This window comes from Panthera tigris, chromosome X (genome assembly GCF_018350195.1).
Source record: "Panthera tigris isolate Pti1 chromosome X, P.tigris_Pti1_mat1.1, whole genome shotgun sequence".
Classification (NCBI taxonomy): Eukaryota; Metazoa; Chordata; class Mammalia; order Carnivora; family Felidae; genus Panthera; species Panthera tigris.
The window spans coordinates 36,206,765-36,228,651 of record NC_056677.1 but is presented as its reverse complement, the minus strand read 5'-3'; the positions used below and the strand labels follow the sequence as shown (position 1 = coordinate 36,228,651).

Here is a 21,887-nt window from a genome sequence, read left to right as displayed (position 1 = left end):
TCAGGCTGAGGTACACTGAGTGTGGAGCCTGCTTGGGATTCTCTCTCTGTCTCTCTCTCTCCCTCCCTCCCCCTCCCTCCCCCTCCCTCCCCCCTCCCCCCCTCCCCCTCTGCCCTGCTCTCATAATCTCCCCCCCCACAATAAAATACTAATGTGACATTGCATTAAAGCTTTCCTCCATTCATGACTTTTTATTTACTTGCCTTGCTACATTTCTCAAATGGTTTGTGTTTGTTATGGGTACCCCCAAAATTTTGAGTCTCTAAGGCAAAAACACACTCATGCATGCACATTCAGATAGTCCCCACCCTGGGGCTGGCTCACTTAGTGAGTTGATACTGCCTTCCAGTTGATACCACTGAGGACCAGACTACTCTTAGGTACTCAACAGGACCAAGCTGGCATAGGTTTCTGGGCCTTTGGTTATATAAGTCTTTAAAATTTGTGAGTTCTTTGAAGACAAGAACTATCATCTTTTTCATTTCCATAACCCCAGTAAATAGAAGTGCACTGCCTAAGACACAGTAGGACCTCAATTTGTGGGTGGATGCATGGATGGATTAGTCAACAAGGAATCACTTCTTCCCACTGATGGTGACATAGTGAGTCCCTTGCCTGCCCCTTCCTGCCTCAGTTCTTACTTGCCCTTTTGGTCAACGAGCAGGCAGTTGAGATTCATGATCTATTCTTTCTTATTTTTTTTTTTTTAACATTTAGTCATTTTTGAGAGAGAGAAAGAACAGGGGAGGAGCAGAGAGAGAGGATCTGGATCTGAAGCAGGCTCCAGGCTCTAGCTGTCAGCACAGAGCCCAACGCGGGGCTTGAACCCACAAACCGTGAGATCATGACCTGAGCCAATGTCAGACACTTAACTGACTGAGCCACCCAGATGCCCCAAATATTCACCATCTAGTCTTAGCTGTCCATTGCATCCACTGCGTGCCTGGACTCCTCCAGTCCTGGGCTCTCCTAGGGACTGGAGGGGCAAAGGCCCATGCGCACACCTCAGACAGAAGACTCCTTCTTTTCATTCCTTTCTACTATTTCTGCCTTGATAGGAAGCACTCAACCTCTGCCTCATCCCACCACTAGTTCCACCGAACTTTGGGTGAATATGTGATGAACTGGATCAGACCAGTCCAAAGGAAAATTTGGGGAAAATTTGGTCTGAGCACTCTTTTGAAAATGTTGAAATTCCAAGCATCTGTATGCCACCTGTGAAGTTGCTGTAAGGCTAGAACGGTGGTTCTCACTTTATTACTCTGTGCCTCAGTTCCTCATCTGTAAAGTGGGAATAATAAGGGTATCAACCTTACAGGGTTGTTTGAGATTAAACAAGGGAATATAAAGAGTTTTGACAAATAACTAGTGTCTAGTAAGTGCTCAATAAAAGTAGCAATTCGGTTTTGTTTTGTTTCAATTTATATAGTTTGAGAGACAGCAGGGGAGGGGCAGAGAGAGAGAGAGAAGAAAAATAGCAATTCTTATTGTTGGTACTACTACTGTTACTCTCAAAAGTTAGCACTTGGACATAAGATTTGCAAATACCAAGGAGTTTATTAAAATATAGATTTCTGGGGTACCTGGGTGGCTCAGTCAGTTGAGCATCTGACTCTCGGCTTTGGCTCGAGGCATGATCTCATGGTTTCACAGGTTCAAGCCCCACATCAGGCTCTGCACTAAACGCAGAGCCTGCTTGGGATTCTCTGTCTCCTCTCTCCCTGCCCCTCGTCTGCTCGTACTGTCTCTATCTCTATCAAAATAAATAAACTTAAAATATAGAGATAGGTAGATAGATTTCTGGACCCCCTTTTCAAATTCTGGTGTGGGAGGTCTGGAGTGGGGCCCAGGAATCTCTGTGTTTAACCACTCCAGCTGATGTTGCTGCAAGTGTTCAAGAAACCACACGACGTAAGACCTAGGAAATTTTTGTAACTTCTGGTTCCTTACTTTAGAGGGGTTGTTGTTTTTTTTTTTCTATTTTACATTGCACGGGTGTGTGTGTGTGTGTGTGTGTGTGTGTGTGTGTGTATCTCTATAGGCTAGTCTGGGAACCTAACACTATGCATAACATTACTGCTATGGGAAAATACATTCCCAAGTTCCAAATTTCAAAATTTACAGTCTTTAGATATAGAAACCATTCAGAGGATGAAGACTCCACATGTGCATTCTACAGAGATTTGGGTGAACTTTTGTGAACCAGCTGTATATTACTAGTTTCCTAAATGTTAGTACAGTTGACCTCTAAACAGCACAGGGGTTAGAGGACCCAATCCCTGCACAATCAAAACTCCACGTATAACTTTCGCTCCCCAAATACTTAACTACTAATATATTAGTGTTGTCCAAAAGCCTTACCAATAACATACTGTTAATTAACAAATATTTTGTATGTTATATGTATTATATATTGTATTCTTCCCATTAACTAAGCTAGAGAATAGAAAATGTTATTAAGAAAATCATAAGAGGGGGAGCACCTGGGTGGCTCAGTCAGCTCTTGATTTCAGCTCACATCATGATCCCAGGGCCCTGGGATTGAGCCCTGCATCAGGCTCTCCACTGAGCATGGAGACTGCTTGAGATTCTCTATCCCTCTGCCCCTCTCCCACTTAGGCACTGTCTCTCACCCTCTCTCTTGCCCTCTCTCTCTCTCTCTCTCTCACTCTCACTCTCACTCTCACTCTCACTCCCTCACTCACTCTAAAAAAAATAATAATAAGTCTTTAAAAAAAGAAAATCATAACAGGGGAGGTGTCTGGCTATGTAAGTTAGTAGAGCCTGCCACTTTTGATCTTGAGGTCATGAGTTCTAGCCCCACGTTAAGTGTAGAGATTAATTAATTAAAAGATCCCTTCTTATTTCTAGAGAGCGAGTGAGGGAGAATAGAAAACTTGTCAAGAAACTCCCTGTACCTAACACACTGGCAAATACATACATATATTTATATAAAATTGTAATATAAGCTCCAGATCTGATGAGGGTACAGGGAGATAGGTACTCAGTGCTAATGGGATTGTAATTGCAGCAACGTTTAAACAAATAAGAGAAATACATTTAGAGCACTGTATTGTATTTATTGGAAAAAAAAAAAAAAACCACAAGGAAACCCTTACAGTTCAAACCTGTGTTGTTCAAGGGTCAGCTGTATAATATTTTAAAGAGAGCATTTTACTAGACTACTTACACTATGCATTTAACCTCTGAGTATCACATGATGCCATCATTTAAAACTGGTCACTGCTTTATCTTCACATTGTTCTCATTAGGCATCTTTGTAATTAATTAATGTACGTATTTATCGTAAGGCATTTTTATGTATGGTGTGCCCCAAACACTTAGAAATCATAAGGCTTTGTCTTCTATCAGTATAAACAAACCTAACCGTAACGTGAAAGATGTGTACAGGCAGTATTTGACCTGCACACTAGCATTGTGATGCACAGTAGGAAGGAGGGAAAAAAGAACTACACCAAAACAACCCCAAAAAATCCCCACCTATTTTAGAGAGGTTAGGAAATAGACATGGCAGCCTAGCCAAGATCATTTTTAACTTTTCACCTTTCAAAGCAGACTGTCGAATGAGCCATTTCGTTTAAGGTAGAAATTAATATTTTAATCTTACTTCTACCCTACCGAGATTATTCTTTAAAGAATGAAATCACTTGTCTTCAGAAAGGCAAATTTTGGATCAGTCAGATTTGTGGGGGTTTCAAAATATATTTAGATTCTTTTCAGTGTCTTCTCTTGCTGTGTGAATTTGCAAATTCAGAAGGAAAAAGTCCATGTCCTTGATTTCCTGCTAAAGGATGCCAGCACTGATACTGTTAATAAACAGCCCTAGTAAAACAAGCATAAACCTTTTGTGAGAACATTCCTTCCTATAAGGAGTTGGGTTTGCCCTTTCCCAAGATTTAGATTTCTGTGAAAATTCTTTTAGACGTGTCTTGGCTAGAAAGCATTCTTTCATTTTGTTCTGTATCCATGTTACTGAATGTTGCTTCTGTCAGAGGCGAAAAATACTGCAATTCTGAAATAATGACCAATTTTAAATAAGAAGAGAAATTTCCCCATTGGCAGAATTTGAACCATCTATTTAAAGATGATTTTCTAAAAAGTGACACATAAGACTCCTATTGCACCAAGTTTCATTGAATGAGTAAGAGATTATTGAGAAGACACCACCAAAACTCATCAGCCAGCTTTCGTAAGAGGAAGATATGGTGTAATGAAATGATAAATATGAAGCTCTGAATTTTTGCAAAGAATTATGAGTGTTGATTGGATTTTCTTCTTTGCGTTTAGCTGTATGACAAAATCAACACAAAGTCTTCACCACAAATCAGGAATCCTCCGAGCGATGCAGTACAGAGAGCCAAAGAGGTAAGTGATCTATCTTGTAAATGTTATCTGGGTGTCCTATTTGCTACCTTTATTGAAAACATTTCTGCTGCACAGTAAGAGGTGGTTTTCTTGGAGTCACAGCTGGACCATTATACTCAGATTTAGTGTTTCTAAGTTTATCACTGAACATTTTACATACAGGAAAGAAAGAAAAGCCTCAGCGGCAATGTTGCCTCGATTTCTAGTTCTGGTTCTGCTATGTAAACTTGAACATGTTAATATATCAATTGTACTTCTCTTTTTTTTTTTATAAGTAAGTTATTTTACTGCACTTGGTAGAAATAGGTTATGAAAATTAGAGTTGCTTTTTTAAGGTGGTAACATTTGGAGGTTAATTAAACATCTATAGCAATTAAGTATACTCAGTTCAGAGAGATGTCATTTCCGTAAATTGTCAGTGTATATGGCTGTATCCGTCACAAACTTTTTTTTTTAACTTTTTGTAAAATTCATTTTTATTTACTCCATACCCAGCATGCGGCTCGATCTCACAACCCCGAGATCAAGAGTTGCACCCCCTACTGCCTAAGCCAGCCAGATGCCCCAACTTTTTTATTATAGAAACATGATAATGCAGAAAGTTTGGATAAATAAAAATCCATCCATAATCCCTTCACCCTAACACGGTAATTTTCACTTTTGTGTATATACTTCCAATCACTACCGTTTGCATATACATTTTATATCGCTGTAATCAAAGCGTATCTTTTCTTACCGGACATATTATCATTTTTCCAGTGTTTATATTTGGTCTTCACAAATACAAATTCTAATGATGGCATAAATCTTCTTTGCAATCACTAAATTATAATGAATTAGCAATTCTTCCATTGTTAGACATCTGGGTTTTTTCTTCCACTTTTTGATGTTATAAAAATCTTTATGCAAATTAGCATTTCCCCTTTAAAAAACTATTTTTATAAAGTGAGACTACTAAGTGAAAGGCACGAAAGACCTAATCCATTCCCTATCCATAAGGGATTAAACACAACAAGACCAAGGGGGCGCTGCTGGGCCTGCACATGTGGTCAAGCGCACCAGCCCAGGAGAGCTTCTCTCTGACTTAGGAGACCACACCTCGCTGTGGAAAATGATAGACTGTGAGAATAGCGGGGGACCAGAGAGAACACACAGTTTCATCCTCAAAGCCTAAAATGCACCAAGGAGAAGCTGCTTTTCTGCATTAAACAGCACAAAGGAACAGCATAACCAGCACTTGTCAAGGGTTCCTTTAGATAAGAAAGGAATCCTGTAGTATTTGGTCTTTTTTGTTCTTCCCTGAGGAGGTAATGGAGTGGCACTTAGGTATGCCAGTGAAACCTAAGCCTTAGGTTAAGTGACCTCTGAATGTTCGTTCCTGCCCCAGTATTAGATTCTCCAAGGTGAGGTGAGACATTCCTCTGGGCAGATGACTTGTGTGCCCCCTGACACCCAGTCCCGTTGAAGCAGTCTTTGATTGGCTCAACTTTGGGAATTTACTACAGTGTGTGTAACTACTCTATGAGGGGCTCCTGGGTGGCTCAGTCAGTTAGCGTCTGACTCTTGGTTTCAGCTCAGGTCATGATCTCATGGTTTGTGGGTTCGAGCCCTGCATTGGGCTCTGCACTGGCAGCGTAGAGCCTGCTTGGGATTCTCTGTTTGTCTCTCTGTCTGTCTCTCTCTCTCAAAATAAAGAAATAAATAAACATTAAAAAAAATTAACTACTCTGTGAGCCCAACCATCTACAGTTAGAACCACAACAGGTTTACTCTGGGGGCGGGGGGGCAGGAAAAAAAGAGGCCCCTGGTCTCACGTCACATAGTCAAACTGTACATGGATAGACTGCATCCTGGTGGTAACAGATAACTTTTTGAATGGAAAGACAAGTTTTGTGTTCTTGTTGTTGTTTTTAACTGCACTCTTGGATTCCCTGGCAGTGAATCCTGGGAACTATTGGCAGAGGTATGGTTTTCTCTGATAAGTGTGGAGAATATCATTGATTCTGCCAGGCTGCAAGGAAGATAACTTGAGTGTTTCTCTTTTTTAAAAGGTTTTTATTTGAGCCTGTGTCATTTTAATCTTTCTAAAAGGGAAAGACTGTTTTGTTAATATTTTTTAAAAGCTGCTATTAACTTTTAGTACAGATTCATTTTGGTAGTGAGTTTGGAAAAACATTTGTAGACATATTTTCCCATTAAGTTAATTAAGTTACTTACACCTGTAGTAAATCTGTATAGTGGACATGTCATTTTGTTTTATATTTTTCAATAACCTTTTCAGTTACAGTTAGGTAATGTAGTCAGAGAAATTATAGCGATTTATTTTTTATTACCATCAACAGAGTCCTTTTATATTGATAATCTTTATTAATACAGCGATGAGTTTTTTCCAAACTAATTGTTTTGCCTGCCATAAAAATCTATTCATAATTTTTCATTGAAAAGAATCTTCGATTTTCTAATGCTGGCATCCTATTTATACTATTGCCATCTTGCTTATTTTTTAGGTATTGGAAGAAATTTCATGTTACCCTGAGAATAATGACGCAAAGGAGCTAAAGCGTATTTTAACACAACCTCATTTCATGGTGAGTGACAAACTTCCGTACAACTAAAACCTCACTTTCAGAAGAAGTTTTTAATAATCCTCCTAAAATGTAGCCGTCTCCATCAGATATGTCGTTACACGTTAAGATCCTTTTTGTTTACTTTGTGTCCCAGTCCTAAAGATGCCATTCCTGAGGTAGCTCCTCAAGGACTGTGTGGTCATCACACAAGGGGTTTGCTTCCTGCCTGGACGGTTCTTAAGTCCCTGGAACTGTTTCTGTTACTTAAACCACAGAGAACTCAAATTGGAGACAGTTTTCACTAATAAAAAATTCTCTGAACCTAGGTAGTTTATTGGAAGAATACCATCTCTGGACAATGCAGAACTCTTGCACTTTCTTCAGGCATTTCTAACGCTAAACAGTTAAACAGAACTCAAAATAGATGGAGATACCTTTCTGTGGAAGTAGGTCCAGAGTTGTCTACTTAACTTCAGTTCAAAAGCATGATCACAAATAGAAATTCATGTTGAATATAACATTTTTAAAACATTATCGGGACACCTGGGTGACTCAGTCAGTTAAGCGTCCGACTTCGGCTCAGGTCATAATCTCACAGTCTATGGGTTTGAGTCCCGCGTCGGGCTCTGTGCTGACAGCTCAGAGCCTAGAGCCTGCTTTGGATTCTGTGTCCCCCTCTCTCTGACCCTCCCCTGCTCACGCTCACTCTCTCTCTTTCTCTCTCTTAAAAATAAATAAACATTGGGGCGCCTGGGTGGCTCAGTCGGTTAAGTGGCCGACTTCGGCTCAGGTCATGATCTCGCGGTCCGTGAGTTCGAGCCCCGCGTCCGGCTCTGGGCTGACAGCTCAGAGCCTGGAGCCTGTTTCGGATTCTGTGTCTCCCTCTCTCTGACCCTCCCCCGTTCATGCTCTGTCTCTCTCTGTCTCAAAAATAAATAAACGTTAAAAAAATTTTTTTTTAAATAAAAATAAATAAATAAACATAAAAAAAAAAACATTATCCATATCAGGGGCACCTGGGTGGCTCAGTCAGTAGAGCATGTGACTCTTGATCTTGGGGTTATGAGTTTGAGCCCTACGCTAGGGGTAGGGATCATTTAAATAAATAAATAAAACTTAAAGAAATTAAAAAAAAAAAACATTAGCCACATCAGTATATGTGGGATATATGCAAAGAGTGGAAAATCCAGGTGATTACCCCTTGGGAGAAAATGTGACTTAATAACTATGGTCTTTAAAAAAAAAAAAAAAAACAGACTATGTTCTTATTACTACTATTGAGGTGATTTTATTTATTTATTTATTTATTTATTTATTTATTTATTTATTTATTTAGAGAGACTGGGGGAGAGAGATTGCAAGTGGGTGAGGGACAGAGAGAAGGAGAGAAAATCCCAAGCAGGCTCCACACTCAGCTTGGAACCCAACGCAGGGCTGGATCTCATGAACTCTGAGATCATGACCTGAGTCAAAATCAAGAGTTAGACACTTAACCAACTGAGCCACCCAGGTCCCCCTGAGGTGATACTTTTAAAGTAACATTAGCACTATAACAGGTATATCAGTTAAGGTGAGTTTTGCTGTACATGGTACTTTATGATACAATGTTTTTAAAACTTTAGCACAGCCATTGAAATAGAAATTTCTCCTCAAAGTGACCACTTAGAAAGAAGTAATTACCATATCCACCCTAACTCTCCCACCCACGCATTGAAGGCTGAAGTCAAGTATAATCCTTGAGAATATTTCACCTGATTCCCCTATGACATCAGCTCTCTCCAGTGAGTGACAGGAAATCAGGTTCTGCACCTGCAGGTGAATGAATTCTTACAACTTCGGTGTGTGAACATAGGACGCGGCTCAAATCCTGCCTCTGGCATCAAAATCTCTCCTAACACCTCTGCAGGCCACATCGACCTTTCTCTTCTGTAATTCCTTCTGCACTTGATTGTGTTCGCCTGGGGAACATTCTAATACGTGCCGGCCTGCCAGAGCAGGTCCCTTCACCAATGAATGAGCACAGCTCAGCTCAGCTTTGTTGTCCTCACTGAACTTGTGATCTCATTTAATGGTTGTCATTAACTGTTTTATAGACCAGGAAAATGAAGAGAATACATACCTTAGTAGTATCCTCAAGCTTGAGAGATCACAAATATTAGGACTTAATTACCCTTAATATTGTTCCTGATGGTTTCACAAATGTAGGCCATGTTTCCCCAGATCGTGATTAATTCTCCTTTTGTGACATCATGTCTTATGTCGTGTAAAAGTGGTGAGAGCTCTGGGTTCAGCCTTGATGCCGTAGCCCTGTGAATTCTGACTCCCTGAGCCAAACTCACAGAGTTGGAATAATTACGTAGATGTACATTACCATGCTTAGCACAGTGCCTGATGTATGCTTCATGTCTAATAAATGCTCACTAATGGATATTAGTCGTTTACTCCCTGGTGTCTTATCATGTGTAGGGTACATAGTAAGTCCTCAGCAAAATATTGAATAGATTAGGAACTTGCCCATTTGCAGACTGGTTAGCCTTGCCCCAACGGACTGTCCTGTGCTGTGCAAGTGCTTCTCATAGGTAGAAACCTGTAGGTTTTGAACAGACATGTCTGTCTATAAGTTGCTAAGTAACCTCAGTTCAAGTCATAGAACAAGGGGCACCTGGGTGGCTCAGTGGGTTAAGCATCTGACTCTTGACTTCAGCTCAGGTCATGATCTCAGTTTGTGAGCCCCACATCAGACTCCATGCTGACAGTGCAGAGCCTGCTTGGGATTCTCTGTCTCTTTCTCTCTCTCTCTCTCTTTCTCTTTCTCTTTCTCTCTCTCTGCCCCTCCCATGCCCTCTCTCTCTCTCTCTCTCAATACATAAAATTTTAAAAATTTTAAAAAATAGAATGAAGTTAGAACCATTTGATACCAGTAGATCTTTCAGATTTGACATAAGCCAAATAAAGAAATTAACATATGCCCAAATAAGCTTTTTTTTAAGGTTAAGTTGTTTTGTTTTGTTTTTTCAAAATCATTAAAGGTCAGATTAACCCCATGTCTCACAACTTACTCACCTTTGAGGCCTTGATTTATTTTGCTTTTCTGAAGTCAGAGAGAAGTTAATATATGCATTGCTATTAGCAAACATTTTCAAAATAATAAATCTTTTAATTTCTGAAAACCTAGCTAGATGCTGAAAAAACATTTTCATTCATTCATCAAATATGTAAATGCCTACTCTGTGCAGGCGTCAAGCTCGGCACTAAGGACAGTGGTGAATAGGACAAACAAGTCCCTGCCCTTGTGGAATGTCTGTTGTAGTGGGGATGGGGTGCAGGATGGATAGGTGGGCTGGAGACATACAGTAAACAAGTAAACTAACAAGATGGGGGCGCCTGGGTGGCTCAGTCGGTTAAGCGTCCGACTTCGGTTCAGGTCGTGATCTCACGGTCCGTGAGTTCGAGGCCCGCATCGGGCTCTGTGCTGACACCTCAGGGCCTGGAGCCTGTTTCAGATTCTGTGTCTCCCTCTCTCTGACCCTCCCCCGTTCATGCTCTGTCTCTCTCTCTCTCTCTCAAAAATAAATAAACGTTAAAAAACTTAAACTAACAAGATAATTTCATATCATGATAATAACTATGAAGAAAAAGAAAGGATAGTGGGGCAGAGGTGATAGTAAAGTGGGAGGTACTTCAGGCAGTCAGGGGAAAGCCCCTCTGAGGAGTTAATACATGGGCTAAGAATTGTTATCTGAAAGAACCAGCTTTCTGAACACCCAAGCGTGGGGAAGAGTAAATGCAAAGGCCCAGAGCAGGAAGGAGCTTTGCAAGATCAAAGTATAGAAGTAAGGCTATCGTGGCTGGGATATAGCAAATGAGGGAAATAATGGTGTAAGAAGAGCTAGGAGAGGTTGGCAGAGGCCAGGCCAAGTTAGGGTCTTCCAGGCCGTGGTAAGGAGTCTGGATTTTCTCCTGATTGCGGTAGGGCAGTACTGAGTGACTGCAAGCAGGAAAATGTGATCAGATCCACACTTGAAAGATCCCTGCGGCTGACGTGCAGAAAATGGATTCTGGTAGGGATGAGAGTTAAAAGAGGGAGGCCAGTTGGGAGCCTGTGTGAGTGGTGGTAGGGGCTTGGAGAAGGAGGGGCTGGTGGAAAATGGGCAGACTGGGATTCATCAGTGGAGATGGTTAGACAGGACAGGACAGGACTTGCTGATGGTTGGGATGTGAGGGAGTATGGCTAACCCCATTTTACAGTTCAGACAGGAAATTGCGCCCTAGAAAGGTAACGAGGCTTGCTTGAGGTCGCTCACCTAGTAAGCAGCCTCGCTGAAATTCAAAACCCAGATCTTGCTGGCTCCAGAGCTCATGCTCTCAAAGTTGTTTGACCTGTAATGAGGACCCATTTTCCTATAAACATAACTTGAGCTCCCTGATTATTCCCAAATAAGCATATGTTTAGATAATATCCCATGTGGGAAATAGAGTTCTGAGCTATATATACTATGTTAAATAAACTTGTACTGCTGGAGCTTTTTTGTCTTGTAAGCATTTTAAAGTCATGGTTTTGGGGTGCCTGGGTGGCTTGGTCGGTTAGGCGTCCAACTTCGGCTCAGGTCATGATCTCATGGTCCATGAGTTCGAGCCCCGCGTCGGGCTCTGTGCTGACCGCTCAGAGCCTGGAGCCTGTTTCGGATTCTGTGTCTCCCTCTCTCTCTCCCCCTCCCCTGTTCATGCTCTGTCTCTCTCTGTCTCAAAAATAAATAAACGTTAAAAAAAAAAATTTAAAGTCATGGTTTCAAAATCTTGTGTTTTTTTTTATTTTTATTTTTTTACATTTATTTTTGAGAGAAACAGAGCGTGAGTGGGGGGAGGGGCAGAGAGAGAAGGAGACACAGAATCTGAAGCAGCCTCCAGGCTCTGAGCTGTTAGCACAGAGTCCGACGCGGGGCTCCAACCCATGAATCGCGAAATCATGACCTGAGCCGAAGTCAGAGCTAAACCAACTGAGCCACCCAGGAGCCCCAAATCTTAGTATTTTTAAGAAAATATTAATAGCTTAAAGGGAAATACTTTAATACTTGTAATGTGTTTTTATTATACCAAGGTTTTGGAGTTATTCTTAGCATAGTTATAATTTCACATTTATTCAGTTATCTGGTTTTTTCTTTGCTTTCTGATCAAGACATAAGTGTTTAACATTGAATTACCTGACACTTAAAAATACAGATACTTGTGGGGTGCCTGGGTGACTTGGTCGGTTGAGCATCTGACTTCATCTCAGGTCATGATCTCATGGTTCATGAGTTCGACCCCGCTTTAGGCTCTGTGCTGACAGCTCAAAGCCCACTTCAGATCTACTATCCCCCTTTCTCTCTGCCCTTTCCCCACTTGCACTCTGCGTTCCCTCTCAAAAATAAATAAATCTTAAAAATAAATTAATTAAATAAAAATACAGGTACTTGTGAATATTTGCACTAATTAAAGAATAAAAAGGAATAGATGTAAATTATTTTTTAAAGTCTGTATTCTATCTTTAGAGGTCATGATAAAAAATCACACCTAATCCCTTTTTCGGTTATTCCATCTGAAAGACTTTTTTACAACAGACTGGATCATTTGCTTATTGCAGTTGTTAAAAATACAAAACATTTAAGGATAAAGACAAATATTAACAGACTAGAAAGTTAATGAAGTTAATGCTTCTTTTTTTTTTTTTTTAAAGAAATAGGATCTAGAACAGAAGATTTTAAAAGCAAATTTGTATCCTACTTTCCCAAAAACCAAGGTGATTAAAATCACCTTAGGTGGTGGGGCGTTTGTGTGGCTCAATCAGTTAAGCGAACTTTTAAAAACATCACTTTAGGTTATCATGATATTTTTATTATTAAGTGGTCCATTGTGTAATTTGTAATTAAGAAGCCAGAGGAACCACTCTTCAAACATAAAATCCATATTTTTCCTACTCATTTTAAAGTAGACTTTTTTTCACCGTAGTCTGAAGTTGTTAGCTGTCTTGTCCATGACCTTCCTACAGTACAAAAAGTGAAGGGATTTCTTTCCTATTACACAATTCTTAGGTAATTAAAAATAACAGCTATTTCAGCTTAGTAACTGCCAGTTCCTCGATTATACCGCATAACATATTTGAAGAAAAATATTCGAACTTAGACCACCCTATTATTTTATTTTGCATATTCTTTTTTTAATGGCAATCTATAAGGGGCCCCTTTTTCTCTGTTTACATACACACTAGAACTTTAGGGTGAGTTTTATTTTGTGGTGGCAGTCTTTACAGTGGCAAATCGTGGTTCATAGCAAGTATGACCTTATTTAGTGACATAATTTGAGTATTCTTCAATTAAAGTTCTATTTGGACATTATTTTGTGATTGTGAAACTTCTCCTTCCCTAAATATGCTAAATACAAGTGTTTGCTTGTGTGATTTAAAAGGATGAATAGAAATCATTTGCAAATACACTAAATACAAGTGTTTGCTTGTGTGATTTAAAAGGATGAATAGAAATCATTTGCAAAGAGCAGCATAAACACTTTCTCCAACCATGTAGCACATTCTCCTGATGAAAGCTTTGTTCTCTGTTTACCAGGCTATATATCCTGGAGTCAGTCATACACAGCATTGTTTTTTTAAAATTCACTAATTATGGAAGATACATCTATAGTTGATATGATGAACCTAATATTAGAAGATGAAGTTTTTCAGTTTGTCTGTTAGTGATTTTTGCTTTCTTCCCTAACTATTAGTCTCTTAAGTGGCCACAATTAACCTGGGAAAAGAGGGATTTGCCCACATAGCACAACGACCACACTTGGGCCTGGGGTACCAGTGCAGGGTGTAGTCAGGGCAGTGGTCAGGAAGCCAAGGTCAAGCTATGCACTGCTTAGTGCCCCTCACCCAGACCCCAGTTTAGACCAGCCCTCTGAGATCTTGGAACAATCTGCCATTTCCATTAGAAACCCACATGCAGGGGTGCCTGGGTGGCTCGGTCAGTTAAGTGTCCGACGTCAGCTCAGGTCATGGTCTCACGGTTCGTGAGTTCAAGCCCAACGTTGGGCTCTGTGCTGACAGCTCAGAGCCTGGAGCCTGCTTCGGATTCTGTGCCTCCCTCTCACTCCGCCCCTCCCCTGCTCACTCTCTGTCTCTCTCCCTCAAAAATAAATAAACATTTAAAAAAAAATTTTTTTAAAGAAACCCAAATGCATACCTTGCTCCAAGCATACGTTCTGTTGATGACAGATCAATACCACCTTCTTTACGATTTTACTGCATTGTTACCTTTTTATTTTTGCTTTGTCTGCATGCCTTTCAAATTAAAATAGCCAAGTCATGACTTTCATAAGCTTTTTAATTAAATAACTTAATTTGAGATGCTAAGGGTTATACTTTTAAAGCCATTATAATTGCATTTCATTATCTCCGGATATTTCATTACCACACAGATCACAGATTAAAATAGAACCAAGTTTATAGTTAGCACACAAGAAAATACAATCTGTGTAAAGCTCCAAACATACTGACATTCAGCCGTAAAATTCTCTTTGAAGTAGAAATGTTCAAATATTCATGGTCATTAAAAACTTTTTTATGAGGACACAGAAAGTACAGAAAGTGGAAGATTATCCTTTTCTAGGGGGGAAAAAAGGGATTTTTATTATCCAGTTTCACTGAGATGACATATGCAGATATCAATACAAGGAAATCACTTTTTCTGTGTTTAAAGGCTTTGCAAAAACATTCATAATAATAACTATCAACTTATTTTTCATTTGGGCAAGTGCTCTAGAAAATCAAAATAATAAAAGCATTGCATAGATTTAGACTTGAGCTCCACATCATATGTGTTATTTGGAAAATTACATTTTTTTCAGGTACACTTGTGTGTGTTTTTATTTTATTTTTTTTTTTGACAAAGTCACGTGTTATAAATCATCTTCATCCTTTGGGTTATATAAAGGAGTTATTGGATAATGCCATCCGGAAAGACATTTGCTCAATACACCAATTATTGCTTTGTGTCTTTTTAAATTTGTTTCCATTTTAAGCCCTAGCCCAAATGTGCCACCTCTGTTTACAGATGATTCTTTCTACTCAGTTGTTTGGAATTGCGTCACGTCAGTCTTTATTTGAAATAACACATTTCTGCCGGACTAGGACTGTTATTAATATTTTACTTTCTTCACCAAATACCAGGCCTTACTTCAGACTCACGACGTAGTGGCACATGAAGTTTACAGCGATGAGGCATTAAGGGTCACACCTCCTCCCACCTCTCCCTATTTAAACGGTGATTCTCCAGAAAGTGCGAACGGAGATATGGATATGGAGAATGTGACCAGAGTCCGCCTGGTCCAGTTCCAAAAGAACACAGATGAGCCCATGGTAAGTAGGAAAAGAAAGTCTTCTAGACTTTAAAATCCCAGCCCGAGTTAGGGCACCCCACCTCAATCTACACTACCAGGAGGTAGGGAGGGAAGGAGGGCAGGGGTAGTTTTAAAGCCATCCATTTCTAGCTCCTACACTACCACCTCCTAACCCACACCCAGAATTGTTCCACCTGACCCCATGCCCAAGGCCTCTTCCCACCTGTCCTTCCACAGACACTCTTGTGCTTTGCCAAAGAACAACATACCTGGTCTGTTACTCCAGCAAAAAACCTCTGGGGCACAATTTGAAATATTGGGGTTGAAAAAGTGAATGTCTAATGACATTGTGAAAAACATCCTTTTATAAGATCTTTTGCCTTCAAGAAAATCAGAGGAAGGCTACTTTGGAAGGCATTCAAAGAATCAAGTGATGTGGCTAAAATAACATTCCTTCCATCCACATCTACATATTTAATACAAATTCATGTTCTCAGCATGCAGGAACAGCATCAGGATAAGATTAATGCTGAACCTGCCTTGTTCTCACAGAATCTTCATAGATGGGGAAGATCAAGGAAAGGCTCCTTGGTGTCAACCGAACAAAACAGGGCCTGGGGTGGGAGGACAGAGTGAGACCATCCAGGCAAACCATGGAGCATGTGCGGAAGCCCAGTAGTCAGAAAGGCTCATACCATAGTTTGAGAATGGAAAGAAGGCACCACGGCTCGAGTGTAGACAACGGTGCACGGCCAGAATAGGACACACCAGTGTTGAAGGACACATTAAGGATTCTGTTCTTTATATCAGAGATAGTGGGAGGCTGTTGGAGAGTTTCAGTCAGGGAGAGAAGACCAGATTTTCAGTTTAGAAAGACTCCCTGTGGAGAATGGATTAGCAGAGGAGGAGGACGAGATAGGTAGTGGAGAGGTGACTGCCTCAGGACTGGGGAGAGTGGATGGAACTGGGGGCTAGAGGCACAGATACCAAATGGAAGGAAGTGAACAGATTTAACAAAAAGAGTAAAATCAATAGACCTGGATGACAGATTGCCAATGGGGACTGAAGGAGAAGCAGTCACCAAGGATGTCCCTTAAGCTTTAGGTTTTCACAACCAGATGGACAATGATGCCACCCACTGAGATAAGGACTATTGGAAAAGTTCCATGTTTTGGAGAGGAATCCTATCTTTGGGGGGGGAGGGGGCGGAGAAAAGGCATTCAAACTTACACGTTCATCTTTTCCTCAGAGCATAGAAAAGGGATATTGGGATATAGAAAAACAAATTCCCTACTTAAGAAAGTTGCCCAGTTGCTTTGCAGGTTAAAGGAAGAGCTACCAAACAGTGATTCTGTGACTGCAATTTCCAGAGAGCCCTTAACTCTAGATATCTCCAGTTGTAATTCTCACTTAGTGATCTTTGCCGCTTTTCCTGTATTATCCCAGTGCTTGCAGCAGACCGGGGACATGCCAGTCACTTCACCCCTTTTTGGTGCCATCCAAACAACCCTTTGGCTTAAGGCCCAGGCAGTAACAGCTTCTGGGTGCCTTGGGCAAATCACTTCAAGTTTGTTCATAGTTTGCTTAGCAATTGTTGCCAAAAGCATACTTGGCCAAATGACCCACCCCCAAGATCCCACCCAGCTCCAGAAGTCTAATATCCATTTATTCATTTTATATAGTCATTCACCCATTTAGCAAATGTTTATTAAGTGCCTACTATGTGAAGATCGCTGTATTGGATGCCAGTGATGTAGTGGCAGATAAGACACAGCCCCTTCCCAGAACTTACTTTCCACAGGGCTACTGACGTTAAACGGGTAAATATGCAGTTTAGCACAGTTTGTTGAACAACAGTTACGAGAGAGCTATAGAAGAGCGAAGGCTGTGACAGAGAGGCAGGAAGAAGGGGTGATGTTCAGCCACGCAAAGCAGACAGGAAGAAGGAAGGGACCAGAAGAAGGAGGTCTAGGTGTCTTGTGATCATCATGTTCCAAAGCAGCCCAATGACATCTGTTTGATCTTTTGTATGGTGGCTGACTACCTAAAAACATAGGCTGAGTAAGAGTATCCCTGAGTTAGTTTTTTCAGGAAGGATAAAATGGCCTTGAGTCTCACCAAGAGTCTCCTTAAAGAAGCCCTTCTCTGTTATTTGATCCTAGTGAAGGTGTGTATTCTCCTTTTGACTGGTTGCCATAAAAAATGGGAATTATTTTATGTAAAATAGATATTCTCAACAGTGGAGTACAAATCTGTTACACTTAATACAGCTTCATTTGCTTGCTTAATTTTCTTATCAAAAGCATTATGTTACTGTGCAGCATATACCTATGTGATCTTTTTTGCTTTTTGGACCTTCTATAATGTGTCCAACTATGCTAGATTCACCCTGCAAGGGTGATACACTCCCATTACGCTCTTGTTTTCCCATTTGCAACTTACCTTGAAATTACTTTTCAGTCGATTGAGACTCCCTTAGTTGCAAGTGATAAAGACCAAACTTGAACTAGCTTAGACAACAGGGGAAAGGCTTATGTAAACAAGGAACGGCCAGGAGTCTACCCCAAGCTGGCGTAGGTTCACGAGTAGGCACCCAGCCCAGGTGGACCAATCCCTTCCCTGGAATTTGGGAACTTGCGAACAGAGAGATGAGTCAGTTCCTCTCTGCAAAGAAAGGTTTGGGGTAGGCAAAATAATAAATGTTGTTAACTCTACTTGGTCCCCTAATCATGAGAGACCCTGTCTGTCTCACCACTATTGTATATTCACTGATGAATAGTCTCATTCATTATGTGCCTAACAGAGTGCCTGCCACATAACAGGATCATGGTAATGTTGGTTGAAAGAATACATTAATTTATTCATTTCAAGGATGGAACCCCCATCATACTATCATTTCCCTTATGAAATTAGATTTGAGTTACATATTAACTTATAACATTCTTCCAGGAGCACCTCTCTTGGTAACCATACATGCTTAATGAATATCCAAGTTGGAAATGAAACTTGAACATTACAGTTGAATGTTGGGACTAGAAACATTTGATATACCAGTCCTTCACATTGCTTGCCCACCACTTCTAAGGACTGCAAAGTAGGAACCAAGCAAAGTTATATTCTGTGGAATTGTACAAATTCAGAATCTAAATTATAAAGCCTCAAATATGTTTTCCAACAGAGTGTTATTCTCCAATGAAGAAGATAAGATAGTCCTCCTACCCTTAATCATTTTAAATTCAAGACCAGTTTTCACCAAGGGAGCTTGTTAAAAATATAGATTTCTGGGCTCCATTCCAGACTTCCTTAATCTAAATCCAAAGAGTGAATTTAAAAAGCAGTATTATTTAAAAGGTCCCCATGTGACTTTTAGGATCAGCCAGGTCTAGTACCAAAAAAATATGCTTATGAAAGTTTATCTTATAATAGAGAATAATGGGAAAACAAAAAGTAATCTCCATAGACTAGTAGTCTGGCATTAAATATGTGGAGCTTCTGCTTCTGGCCAAGGTGGAGTAACAAGGACCAGATTTACCCTCTCACCTGAAATAACCAAAAAAAATTTAAAAACAGACAAAAATTACATGAAAGAACTGTTTTCAAGACTTTGGACATCAGGCAACAAAGGATAATGATCCCTAAGAAACAGGAAGCAAATGGGGTGAGCCTTATGATTTCCCGACCTTACTGACTTGAGGGAGTTTCCAGGCCACAACACAGAAAGGGAGAACTGAGGCAGAGCATGCAGACACACTGAATTGAGGAGACAGAGCTGAGAATCCGAGGAGACCTAGGCACCTAAAGTTTATAGGACAGAGGACTGAAGAGGAGAGAGCTGCACAGAGAGAGAACTCCAGAGATCTGTAGATGATCCCCCTGAAGTATTTAAGTTATGATTAGTGCATTTATGAAAGGAAACTACGCAGAACCAAGGAAAAACCATCCAAGAGGATTAGAAGGAACAGTACCCAACACTCACTGCCTGTTAACCACCAGCTGGACTGGAAATATGAATTCATGGTACATTGTATGGAGTGCTCAGGAAGATCTTGTCTCAGTAATGAGGAATAATTAGCCCTAGGTTCAGAATTTCTCAAGACCTGCCTAACAGATCATGAAAGCAAGACCCAAAAGATCAAACTAATTGACCCAAGTAACTGAACTATATCCCAGAACAAAGCCTAAGAATATTTATAGGAATAAAAAAACGTCTAGCATGCAGCAAGATAAAATTCACAATGTCTGGCATTGAGTCAAAGATTACTAGGCAGGTAGAGAAGGGGGGAAATGGGACCTATAAGTGGAGAATAATCAAAACAGAACTGACAAAGATACTAGAATTAGCAGAAAAATACACTATAGGATTAATGGCAGATTAGACATTTGAGAAGAAAAGACTAGTGAACTCAAAGACATAGCAATAGAAACTATCCAAAATGAAACACAGAAAAAGAATTTTTTTTAAACGGAAAAGGCATCACTGAGCTCTGGGACAACTTCAGGCAGCCTAACATATGGCTAATTTGACTCTATGAAGGAGGAGAGAGTGAGGAAGAAAGGATATTTGAAGAAATAATGGATGAAAATATTCCAAGCTTGATGAAAACTAGAAATCTGCAGGCGCAAGACCACAATGAACCCCAAACCCAAGAAACCTGAAGAAAACCACATCAAGGTACATCTTAATCAAACGGTTTAAGAAACCATAATAAATAGAAGACCTTGAAAACAGAGATAAAAAAGAAATGTTACGTAGAGAGGAACAAAGATAAGGATGGCATCAGACTTACCAGAAACAATACAATTGAGAAGATCAGTGTCTTTAAAGTACTGAAAGAAAAAACAAAATTGCTCAACGTAGGATTCTAAACCCAGCAAAGGTATGTTTCAGAAAATGAGGGCAAACCAAAACCATTTTCAGACATACCACAACTGAAAGAATTCATTAGACCTACAGGATAAGAAATGTCAAAGGACATCCTTATTGTTTAAATCTCTTTAAAAGATAATTAGCAGTTTAAGCAAAAATAAAGGCACCATGTTTGGGGGTTATCATATGTAAAAGTAAAATGTATAACAGCACAAAGGTCAGGAGAAAGGAAGTAGAAGTATACTGTTAAAAAGTTCTCATACTATATGTGATATTGTATAATATCACTGAAGGTGGACTGTGAAAAGTTAAAGACGTACACCATAAACCCTAAAGCAACCACTAAAACAACAAAACTGAATTATAGCTAGTCAGACAACACGAGAGAGAGAATAGAATAGAAATAAGCTAATCCAAAAGAAGGCAGAAAAAGAGGAAAAAGGGAACATGAAACAGATGGAACAAATAGAAATTAAATATCAAGAAGATATATTTATACCTGACTGAATCAATAATCCTGTGAAATGCAAATAGTCTAAATTGCCCAAATTAAGAAGCAAAGATTCTCATATGGGGCGGGGGGTGGGGCAGACCCAATTATATATTGCCTGCAAGAAATGCTTTATACATAAAGACAAATAGTTTCGAAGTGAAAGAATGTAAGAAGCTCTATTATGATGTCATTAATCAAAAGGAAGCTGGAGTAGCTATATTAATATCAAAGTATAATTCTCAGACCACACTGTGATTAAATTTGAAATGAATAACAGAAAGACTTCTGGAAAACTCCCCAAGCATTTGAAAACTAAATAACACAATTCTAAATGACCCATGGATCAAAGGAAAAATCAAAAGGGAAATTAAAAAGTATTTTTTGAAGTGAATGAAAATGAAACAACATACCAGAATTTCTGGGATGTTGCTAACTCAGTACTTACAGAGAAATGTGTAGCACTAAACACCTATATTAGAAAAGAAGTATCTTAAGTGACCTCAGCTTCTACCTTAAGAAACTAGAACAAAAAAGAGCAAATTAGGGGCACCTGGGTGGCTCAGTTGGTTAAGTGACAGGCTCTTGGTTTCAGCTCAGGTCATGATCTCACAGTTCGTGGGTTTGAGCCCTACATCGGGCTCCATGCTGACAGTGCAGAGCCTGCTTGGGATTCATTCATTCTCTCTCTCTCTCTCAAATTAATTTTTTTGAAAAAGAACAAACTAAATCCAAAGTGGGTGAAAGAAAAGAAATAGTAAAGATCAAAGTGGATGTTAAATAGAAAACAGCATAGAGAAAAATCAATAAAACAAGCTATTTCTTTGAGAAGATCAGACTGATCAGGAAAAAGAAGACACTAATTACCAATGTCATGCATAAAAAAAGTGACATTATTACAGAATCTACAGACAAAAAAAAATTACGGAAATCTTATAAACAACTTTATGACAAGAAATTCAACAACTTAGATGAAATGGACCAATTCCGTAGAAGACAAAAACACCCCAAAGCTCACTTAAGAAGGAATACACTGAATTGCCCTACTTTATTTAAAAATTGAATTTGTATGTCCATCAACTGATGAATGGATAAAGAAATTGTGGTTTATATATACAATGGAATACTACGTGGCAATGAGAAAGAATGAAATATGGCCTTTTGTAGCAACGTGGTTGGAACTGGAGAGTGTGATGCTAAGTGA

General features: G+C 39.7%; 1 protein-coding gene across 8 annotated transcripts in view; it reads left to right on the top strand.

The window, feature by feature from the left end:
- The window catches only part of CASK (calcium/calmodulin dependent serine protein kinase), a 354,627-nt gene that overhangs the window by 285,794 nt on the left and 46,946 nt on the right, over positions 1-21,887 (top strand). For all 8 annotated transcript variants that reach the window (XM_007084353.2, XM_007084352.2, XM_042973928.1 and 5 more), the window contains exons 12-14: positions 4,309-4,386; positions 6,894-6,974; positions 15,157-15,345. In XM_007084353.2, coding sequence (XP_007084415.2) covers positions 4,309-4,386; positions 6,894-6,974; positions 15,157-15,345 — 348 coding nt within the window. The remainder of the gene's footprint in view (positions 1-4,308; positions 4,387-6,893; positions 6,975-15,156; positions 15,346-21,887) is intronic.